Source organism: Hipposideros armiger, unplaced genomic scaffold (genome assembly GCF_001890085.2).
Source record: "Hipposideros armiger isolate ML-2016 unplaced genomic scaffold, ASM189008v1 scaffold_62, whole genome shotgun sequence".
NCBI lineage: Eukaryota > Metazoa > Chordata > Mammalia > Chiroptera > Hipposideridae > Hipposideros > Hipposideros armiger.
The window spans coordinates 5620172-5630997 of record NW_017731412.1 but is presented as its reverse complement, the minus strand read 5'-3'; the positions used below and the strand labels follow the sequence as shown (position 1 = coordinate 5630997).

Below are 10826 nucleotides of genomic sequence, written 5' to 3'. Positions count from 1 at the left end.
CCCTTGAGAATGCCTTTTATTTGTCTAAGTCCCTTATCAGAGAATGTCACGAGAAAAACCCCTACACCTTGAAATGTCTTTAATCAACCCTCAGACCTTTCATTCCTGAAAACCTATTCCTTTCTCCCCGCCCATTTCAAGACTTGAAATAAAATGGTTTTCCAAAAATGGATGACAAGATAACAAGGGTTACGATTAATAACCCTCAGAGCACCTTGGTACACACCTTCCCTATTTAAAATGAAAAATTACCTTTTTCCCTCAGACTTTATTAAAAAGAGGATCAAAAGAGAGAGGGGAAGAGGTGATATAATATAGCCCATCAGTGAAACACTTCTGAAGCCACGGCAGAGAAGTTGAATCCCTGTCAGTCGAGCAGCTGGCGATTTGGAGGATGAAATGAGGCTTTGCTTCCTCACCCCCAAACTTCTGATTTTGAGATGTAGGGGTGGAGAGAAGAGAATTTGATGGAAGTGGGAATTTGGCAAGGGGATACATCTTTTTCTTCCTCTCTATTCATCTCTCAAACTTCGAAACAACTTTAGGAATGGGATTCTTGCGGGGAAACTCAGTGCTTCCTTGAATCCAGGAGTGTGTGTGTGTGTGTGTGTGTGTGTGTGTGTGTGTGTAGGAACTGTAGACTTAGGGAGGCAGTGGGTCCCAGCTCCACTGCAGGATGCCGTGAAATAAAGGGGGAATAGCGAGATTGTAGGTTACTACCACCTCCGGCACTTGAGCCAAGTCCTGTCACTCACCCAGAGCTCATTTATAAAACAGATCAATAGCACCAGGCTTACAGGGCAGGCAAAATAAGCGCTGAATCCCCCTAACTGGGTCCGGTAGGCGCCTAACTTTTATACTGTAACTCCCCAGTCTGTGTTCTGTGAATGGCGCTGACTTCTGGTTGAGGGATGTATTAATTTCCTGGGGCTGCTGTACCAAAGCCACCACAAAATAGGTGGTTTAAAACAGCAGAAACATATTTTTTTTTACAGTTATGGGGGCTTGACGTTTAAATTCAAGGTGTTGCTGGGCCACACTCCCCCAGAAGGTCCCTGGGGGACTGTGTGTGTGCCATGCCTTTCTCCTAGCTTCTGGTGGTTGCTGGCAATCCTTGGTCTTCCCTGACTTAGAGCTGCATCACTCCAGCCCCTGCCTCTCTCTTCACATAGCCTTCTCCTCTGCGTGGCCTCTCCTTTTCTTATAAGGGTGCCAGTCATTGGGTTTAGGGTGCTCCCTAATCCAGGATCACCTCATCTTAACCTTGATGACATCTGCAAAGACCCTGTTTGCAAATAAGATCACCTTCACAGGTCCTGAGGGTGAGGACTTCAACACGTCTTTGGAGGGGATACAGTTCCACTGCAGTAAAGGCTCAGTGGCTTTGCTTCATGGGTTTGCTTTCTGTAGGGCCGGGTCAGAGATATAAGCACTAAATGCAAGGCATTTTACATGCTTATCTCATTTAATCCTCACCAGCATCATGGGAAATAGATGGTTTTACTCCCATGTTACGTTGACATTCATGCAGCCTTGACCGTGTGCCCGAAATGACACTACATGCTCTATGTGCACGGTTTTATTAACCCTCAGCACAATCCTAGGGAAATCCTATATGTTATCTCCATGTGACAGATGAAGAAACTGAGTCACAGGGAAGAAAGATTGGGGCAAACTAATTTCTAAGCATCCTGATGCAAAGTTCAGGGGGCGCTGTGCATAGAAAACCTGTTAGTTACTTGCTTAATGTTTACTTAGAATTAATTCTTGTTATTTTGTGCTTCAGGGAACAAGTCTTCTAAATGCAGGGGTTTCTCTCCATCTGAGAGAGCCAGGCAGCGGGTGATGTGCTCAGACCTCCCCGCCCCCCCCACCTGTCATTCAGGGATATGGGATGTCTGCTCTGGTGACTCAGGAATCAGATGGGAAAGGAGACAGGTGAATGCGATGAAGCCATGTCTTGTCATTGTAAAAAAGAAAAAAAAAATCAGAGATGAGCCTGACACTCTATGCCAGGGGTCGGCAAGCTTTTGAGACGCAAGAGCCAGCCTTGTCCCTCACAACAATTTAAAAATTATTCGAGAGCCATAAAACAAATGAAATCACCATTATGTGAACAATGTCCTTTAAAACTTTGATAAATGAGACTATGATAGTTTTATTTTCATTTCCAATTTTACTTCAGAGCCACATGTACGTACCCAAAGAGCCGCATGTGGCTCGCGAGCTGCAGTTTGCTCTATGGCATAGGCTTGGGAGGAATTAGACTTTCAAGATCAATTTTCTCAGGCTAGAAAAGTATCTTCTTCCTGAGGAGTGATCCCAGGATTCTAGGGAGAAGAAGGAGCAGGTGAAATTCTCCTGTATCCCACCTTCTCCTCCGGCATGTCCTGTAGGGACCTCAGGCTCGGCCTGTCTGACCTGAGCTCACCGTCTCGTCGATGCTCTATTTCCTTCTCCTGTGGGTCCGATCACTGTGATCGGTGCCGCCAGCCACCGTGGGACCCAGGCTGGAAACCAGGATGTCAGCCTTGACTCAGGGTCATGGTTAAGGGTGTAGACCCAAACCCCAGCTGTCCCTCCCGGCTGCATGGTCTTGAGTGAGTCATTGAACTGCTCTGTGCCTCAGTTTCCTCATCTATAAAATAGAGAAACGTTTGTTTACTCCTTGGTAGGATTGCTGTGTGGCTGTGTAATTTGATACAAGTAAATCTCTCGGAACAACAGCGTCAGGAACGTAGTAAGTGCTCAATACACGTTAGCTATGTTTTTCTCCTCCCCTTACACCCAGTCAATCCACTTGCCCCCATTGTCGCCACCACAGCCCTACCCCAGGTCCTCGTTATCGCAGACCAAGCGTCTGCTGCTGTTCTTGACCGACCATCTCGCAGAGCTCACATTCTTAGTGGGGGGACGGAGAAGAGAAGGGGATGAACAAATGCATGATATCGACATTATCTGTAATATGTCCTATACAGTATATTATCTATGCCATGTCAGCGATGATAAGTGCTCTGGAGGAAAAAAAAAAGCAGGTCTCTGGTATAAAAAAAAACCAGCGCCTGGGGTCATTTCAGGTAGAGAAGGGCGAGGAGTTGACAGTGGGCATTTGAGCCGATCTCAGAGTGAAGTGAGGAGCGGCTTAATGAGATAAAAGGAGCGAAGCCCTCAGCACAGAGTCTGGACCGCCACGATGACGCAGACAGATGGGCAGGTGATTGAGGATGACTGCATCATCTCTTCTGGATACCTGGAACCCATCCAGTTCCCTCGCCCAGCCATTCACTGGGCCGGCCCCTGGGGAGAGTGTCTGTCATTCGTTCTCCTGCCCTCAACATCCCTCTGTCTGGTGGGAAGATGGATAATGAAATCAGTGCTCATGGCAATTCCACTCCCAGGTACAGACCCACAGGAATTGAGAGCAGGCACTTAAATGTTTGTATGTGAAGGATCCCCGTGGCCCTCGTCACAATAGCCAAAAGGTCGAAACCACCAAAATGTCCACTGATTGACTAATGGATAAACACAATGTGGTATGTCCATACAATGGGGTGGTATTCATCCATAAAAGGAAAGGAGCGCTAACAATTTGGATAAACCTCGAAAACGTTATGCTGAGTGGAGGAAGCCAGACACGAATCATACACTGCCTAGGTGTATGGTTCCATTTACATGACATGTCCAGGAAAGGCAAATCCATAGAGACAGAAAGCAGACTAGTGGTGGCCAGGGACTGTGGAAAGGAGGAAGGACTGGGGAGAAACTGCTTCATGGGCACGGGGTTTCCTTTTGAGGAGCTAAACATGTTTCGGTTCTTCGAAAGAGGTGGTGGCCGCACAATACAGTGAATGTACCAAACCGCTATGGAATTATTTGCTTTAAAATGGTGCGTTGGGTGTTCTGGGAGTTTCACCTCAAATAAATAAATAAGTACTCACAATATGAGGTGGAATCCAATGTCCGAGAGAAAGCCAGGCGATGACAGAACGTGGCAAGCTTGGGGAATGCGAGTAGTACCGTGTTGCTGGAGATGTTTTGCGGGAGGCGGAAATTCAAGCCCAGAGGCTGTAAAGGAAGAGCGTAGGAGGACCATTCAGGGGTTGGCTCTGCTGAGTGGATGGGGACGGATGCTGAGAGCTAGGGCTCAGCAAGACTGATCCCCTGAGACTGGCCTCCTGGAAACTACGGCAGCCAAGGTTCACAGCTGTCAAACCCGGTCACAGGCCAGGTGGGAGCTCTGCCTTCCTACATCATGCAGCTGTGAGGCTTGGACCCCAGCCCCGAGGTCATGCCAAGGGAGGGGCTGGCACTCCCCCAACTGTGAATGACAATGGGATGGAAGCTAAGTTCCTGCTAAATCCCCAAGGCTCGGCCTGAACCCCTGCTCATGCTGAGGGAAAGGCTGAATTTCCCAATTGGCAAATGCCGAGAAAGGGGTTTGGGACTGGAGGTCAGGTTTCTGCCCATAATATCACTGTTCTAATCCAGCCCCTGATCACACCACGGGAGGGGCTGGTGCTTCCTTGATGATGTGACTTGAAAGCCGCCTAGTCCCATGGATGGGGTCCGTTTACCATAGAGCCCTGCTAGAGCCCAGGGTGCTGGCCCAGAGTGCACACTTGTACACCTACTACTCCTTCTGTCCCTTTGGGATTCAACGGGTCCCAGAGATGCTGGTGCACAGGTGTATGGGCATCCGTTCTTGTTGCTCAAAAGGACCCTCTGTGTGTAGGGGAGGGACATGCTTAAAGGGGCACTGTGGAAAGATGCATGGAGAAAGGACTAGACAGGCCAAGGGTGCCAGGTGGAGGCCAGCCTGAGACTGCTGAAGGCGTCTGGATGGAGGTGATGAGGACCTGGGGTGGGGCTGTGGTGGTGGAGATGGGGACACGTGGATTGACGGGGTGTAAGGGGAGGAGGGAAAAATAGCTAACACGTACGCATTGCTCCATCCCTCCTGGTGCCCCGAACAGTGCCTGGTACACGAGAGACGTTCAAACATTCGTGAAATACTTGGAGGACTGAATGAATACATTTAATCCTCACTGCACCCTCCAAGGAAACCATGATTACTTTCATTTTACAGAGCCCAAAACAGGCTCAGAGAGGTCAAGGGTCTTGCTTAGAGCCACAGAGCTGGTCAGTCTGGTGAGGGCAGTGTTCTAAGCCAGACCTTCCTGACTCCCAATCCCCTATTCTTTCCATTTCATTCAGGAGGGTAAGAGCTGTAGTGATAATGTCCAAAGCTTCCGTATATAATTAAGATAACTTGAAAACCAGATCGACTTCCTTAGGCATGTTTTACTTAGGCTAATTGGACAATGAGTTTGTATTCCCGGAGCAAATGTCAATCCAGAGCTGGGTGATGGGGAGGCTGACCTGGGCTTGATTCTTTATCTGCCCCCGGCTCTCAGAGCTGCCCTGCCTCTCTGAGCATCAGCTTCCTAGAGGTGATGATGTTGGCATCTGCTCCACCTCCAGCCCTCAGCACAAGTGCACACTCTTTAAATGGAAGGTGCCCTATTACCATAGTGTTGAGAATGACACTGAGGGTAACTAACTTTCATGGAGCACTCACTGTGTGCCAGGAGATCACTTGTGTTATTTCATTTGATCCTTATATTCCCCTGAGGTGGGTCCTATCCCTGCCCCATTTCACAGGTGATAAAGCTAAGACTCAGAGAGGTTAGATGCGTGCCCAGGGTCACACAGCCAGTAAGTGGGGGAGCCAGAATTTCGGCCAAGTCATCTGACTCCACAGCTGGCTCCCTTAGTCCCTGGGCTAATGTGTATGTGTAGGTATTTGAGAATAAACATTATAGTGATGGTGACTTTGGTAGACTGTTCTGGCAAAGTCTGGGAGGAGGGTAAAGGGAAGCTCTTGCCAGAAATGCTCCAGCCTCTATTCCCAGTTGGCTGATTATGATGGTCAGTGGTCTCCAGTAAATGTAGGACCCAGCTCTCTGTCACAGACCCCTGTGCCCTGGTTGTGGAGGTGGCCCGGGTCCTGGGTTTGATACCCAGCTACCAGTTCCCGTCTTGGGCACGTCTTCATTTCTGCACATTCATTTTTTTAATCTACCAAAGTGGAGATCAAATCGTCCTTTGAACGCAGAGTAACAAAAATTAACATGTCAAATGATCCCAATATAACAAATGAAAAAAAAAGCAGATGATACACCACCATTAAATATCTTATAGTATTTCTTTAAACACACACACACACACACACACACACACACACACACACACACACACACACACACACACACACACACACCCATCTGGTAACAGGGACGATGGCTGTAGAACAACACTGCCTTTTTCCTTCTTTGAATTTTCTACTTTTTCTATAATGAATATGTAATAAAATGAGTTGTTTTAATTAAAAATGGGGCAATGATTCAGTGTTAATGGAAGCACTTTGTAAACTGTCAAATGCTCTATACATTAGCTCTTGTTATGGTCTTTATATTATAGTAATTATAATTGTTATTGCTAGTCGGCTACGAGTTGGAATTTATTTCTGCCCAAATCTCCTTTCTTGGCCCATGATGGGAGGGCCCACTTGATCACCTTTGGCCAGATCCCTCCATTTTTTTCTCCATTGACCCCCAGTGACTCCTCTCCACCTTTGCTGTCACCACTCTAGTCGGAGCCAGAATCATCTTTCTCCTGGGGCCCTATAGTCGCCCTTAACTGGGCTCTTCTTGTCCAAGCAGCAGCCCGAGTGATCTCTGAGAGGTGAACCCCATTCAGATCAACACCCTCAGTGGCTTGAATTTGATATAAACTTCACATTGCACATTGGGCCATGGGTCTGAAGGTCTGTCCCTTACCTGTCCCTTCAGCCTCTCCTTGAACCAGTTAGCCCATTGTCACTACACCTTGGGCACACTGTCCTCAAGGGACCCAGAAAAGGGACCTAGGAAAGTGCCTGCCCTAACGTAGATAGTGTGGAGCCTGTACGTTTGGTATTTTTTTACTATTATGCTTTTCCATCTCTCAGCGAAGAGGATGAAGAAAAGGCTGCACATTGTAGCTTGAGAGTCTGAACATGTCACCCAGATTTGTGTTTGCACTCTGAATACTCGTACGGCAAAGGAGCGAAGAAATGTTAATGCACGATTGGATTTATTTTATTTTTTGACTTAGCATATGTCAGGCCTGAAAACCTAACGTTTTATTCACGATGTGGGGATTTTTATATTTTAATGTCTCCATTTTTTTCGCATGAACTGCTGTAAGATAAAAAAAAAAAAAGCCCTTCTTTATGCTTTTGCCCTTCGCGTCGTCCTCCCCTCCCCCCACCCCTGCCATGCTCTCTCCTTGGCTCTTAGCATGACTATCTCCTTCTTGTCATCAGCCTAAATGTCACTTCCTTAGGACGCTGATCACTCTTCCTAAAGTAAGCTCTCCTCCTCCCACCCTCTTTTATGTTTAAGTTTTTCATTTCAAATTTCTATTGGACTAATTGTAGAGTCACACGCAATTATAAGAAATCATACAGAGAGGTACCTAGTCAGCATGGGCTGCTGTAACAAATTCTATAGACTGTGTGGTTTAAACAAAAGACATTTATTTCTTACAGTTCTGGAGGCTGGAAGTCCAAGATCAAGGTTCTTGTTGAGGGCTCACTTTCTGGCTTGCAGACAGCTACCTTCATACCTCATGTGGTCTTTCGTTGGAGTTTTTGTCTCCTCATCTCCTTATAAGAACGCTTTTCCCATGAGGAGGGCCCCACCCTCACGACCACATCTTAACCTAATTAACTCCCAAAGTCCCACTGCCAAATACCATCACCTTGGGGGTTAGGATTTCAATGTACGAATTTTGAGGAGGCAAACATTCAGTCTATAGTTGGTCCCTTGTACAGTTTGTTCAGTTTCTCCCAATGGTAACCTTTTGCAAAACCATTGTATAATATCACAGCCAGAATATTGATACAGATACAACCCACCAATCTTGTTATTTCCCCAGTTTTATTTGTTCTCATGTGTGTGTATGTATTTAGTTCTATGTAATTTTATCATCTAGGGGGGTTCACGCATCCACCACCACAGTGAAGACACGGGACAGTTCCAACACAACAAACTGTCCCTGTGTTGTCACCCCCACCTCCCTCCTTCCTGTGTCCATCATCCCTAACACCTGGCAACCACCAGTCTATCCTCCATTTCTAAATACAGTAAAACCTTGGATTGGGAGTAACGTGGTTTGTGAGTATTCCACAAGACGAGCAAACATTTCTAATACATTTTTTAACTTGGTAAACGAGTGATGTCTTACAACATGAGTAGTTTGTTTCCGGAACGAATTATGCTCATAAACCAAGGCATTACTGTAGTGTCATTTGAGAAAGGATATGTCAGTGGAGTCAATCTTTGGGGGCTGGCTTTTGTCACTCAACATCGTCTCTGCAGAGTCACCATGTTGCTGAGTGCATCGATTGTTCATTCCTTGGTGGCTAAGTAGTTCTGTGGCTGGTGTGCACCACGGTTTGGTTAACCACTCACCATTGCCAGTACGCTTCTGATCATGTCATTCTGTTTATTTCCCTCCCAGCACTCACAACTCCAATCCTTTCATGAGTGTGTTCTCTTGTCTGTTATGTCTCTCCGTCAGTGGAATGGAAGGTTAGGGACCAGGGCCCGGCCTGGGCGTGGTTTCTTGTGCTTTTTCCAGGCGCAGCACCTGGCACCTTCGGAAAATGCTTGTTGGATGACTGCGTGGTGGACACACCATGGCATAGATGGGGAAGATGTGTGCAGTGGCAGAAGGGTGGCCAGGGAGTGACCGGGGGTGAACTTGACTTCTGCAGAATTCATGCATCTCACATGGGGGTTAGGTATTAAAATGGCTGTGTAAGGGAAAGGGTATCCTGGAAAATCCTTTAAATCACCTTGGGACCATTGGAACTCAGACCCTTGGAAGCTTAAAAGGCAAGAAGTCACTTCTTTGCTTTTCGGGACCTTTGAGCTGTGGGCTTCCCAACCCTGGGACAGTGGAGGGCAAGGCTGTTGAAGGGGGGTTATGATGAGAGGGCCAACAAAGCGGTTTCATTCTCTCTTGGGAGGGGCCACGTGGTGTGGCTGAGTTTATGTAAACGTGCACACGGTATAGCGTGCAGACGCGCTAACCTGCTTTCGTGTGTGTACCGTGTAAGGTGCGTCCGTGCACGCGGATCATTTGACTCACCTGGCTTTCTCAGAGCTTACCCGCGTCTCTCTGCTCCTTTGTTCCAACTCAGGAGGCAACCTTTCCAAACAAGATTGGACCATCCAGTGGCCCGCCACGGAGACGGGGAAGGAGAACAACCCTGTGTGCCCCGCGGAGCCGACCCCGTGGATCCGCACCCACCTCTCCCAGAGCCCCAGGGTCCAGCCCAAGTGCGTCCAGCATTATTGTCACGCCGGCCCCGCCCCCGGGGGCCCCGTGTACACCCATGTGGACAGGCTCACCGTGGACGCCTACCCGGGCCTGTGCCCGCCGCCGCCGCTGCTGGAGTCGGGCCACCGTTCCCTGCCCCCATCACCCCGGCAGCGGCACGCCGTCCGGACCCCACCACGCACCCCCAATATCGTCACCACCGCGACCCCGCCTGGCACGCCGCCGCCCATGAGGAGGAAAAACAAGCTGAAGCCCCCAGGGACCCCGCCGCCCTCCTCCCGAAAGCTGATCCACTTGATCCCGGGTTTCACAGCCCTCCATCGGAGCAAGTCCCACGAGTTCCAGCTGGCGCACCGTGTAGACGAGGCCCACACGCCCAAGTGAGTGCATGGTGGGTGCCCTGGGAGAGCTGAGCCTGGGGCTGCGGGGGGCTGCCTCGTGGCCCCAAGTCAGGGAAACCTCCAATCGACTTGTATTTCCCTCTCCCAGTTGAATGAAAGGTTTTTTTGTTTCTTTCTTTTTTTTTTTTTTAATGAGGGCCTGTGAGAAAATGAATAGAATGGAATTTTCCAGAAATGACCCTTCTTAGTACTATTAATACTCCAAAGCAGGGGTGGGCAATCTGTAGTCTAGGGGCCAAATCTGAATTTACTGCAACACAGCCTAGTGCGTTCCTGCAGGTTGCTTGTATCCGTGGCTGCTTTCCTGCTGCGATGGTGGGTTGAGTAGGGCCCACAAAGCCAGGACTATTGACCATCCGACCCTTGACAGCGACGTGTGCCAACCCCTGCAGGGTCTGTCCGAGTGCTGCCCCTAGAAAGAGGATGTGAGCTGCAAAGGCAGCCTTGTGCTTCCTAGTGGCCACCTTTAAAAGAGCAAAAAGAAACGAGTGACAGTAATTTTCATAATATATGTCACTTAACCCAGTATATCAAAGTAGTATCACTTCAACCTAGAATGCATGTAAAACATTATTACTGGGATAGTCTGCATTCTCTTTGTCCGACTAAGTGTTCAAAATCCAGTGCGTGTGTTATACCCACGGTTCATCTCAACACGGTCTGACTGCGTTCCAAGTGGGATGGGCGAGTGGCTACCGTCCAGGACGACTCTAGACCCTGTGCATGCGCCATGCTCAGTGATGATAACTCAGAGGCATGTCCAGGTCTGCTCGGGGCGGGTGTGGCTCAGGGAGTGGAGATATGGACTGTCAGAGCAAAGGCTGTCATACACAAGTTTAGGGTTGGGTTGCAGGCACCCAGGGAAGAAAATCACGAAAGTGGATAAGTGTGTGCCTGGCTCTGGTTTGGGGGGGTCCTGCTGCTAGCAGAGGGTGACACAGTATCTGTGGCTACATGCCGGCTATGGGGAGAGACGGGCAGGTCTCTGCATGGCCCCTCAGAGGCTGACTGTGGCCTAGGTCCCTTGCATTCTTT

At 48.6% G+C, this 10826-nt stretch overlaps 1 protein-coding gene across 1 annotated transcript in view; it reads left to right on the top strand.

The window, feature by feature from the left end:
• The first annotated feature begins 3193 nt into the window (after nt 1–3193).
• Nucleotides 3194–10826, top strand: part of LOC109382239 (kinase suppressor of Ras 2) — a 259184-nt gene continuing 251551 nt past the window's right edge. Inside the window, exons 1-2 of the mRNA XM_019641582.1 lie at nt 3194–3293; nt 9251–9770. Of these exons, the coding sequence (XP_019497127.1) occupies nt 3194–3293; nt 9251–9770 (620 nt within the window). The remainder of the gene's footprint in view (nt 3294–9250; nt 9771–10826) is intronic.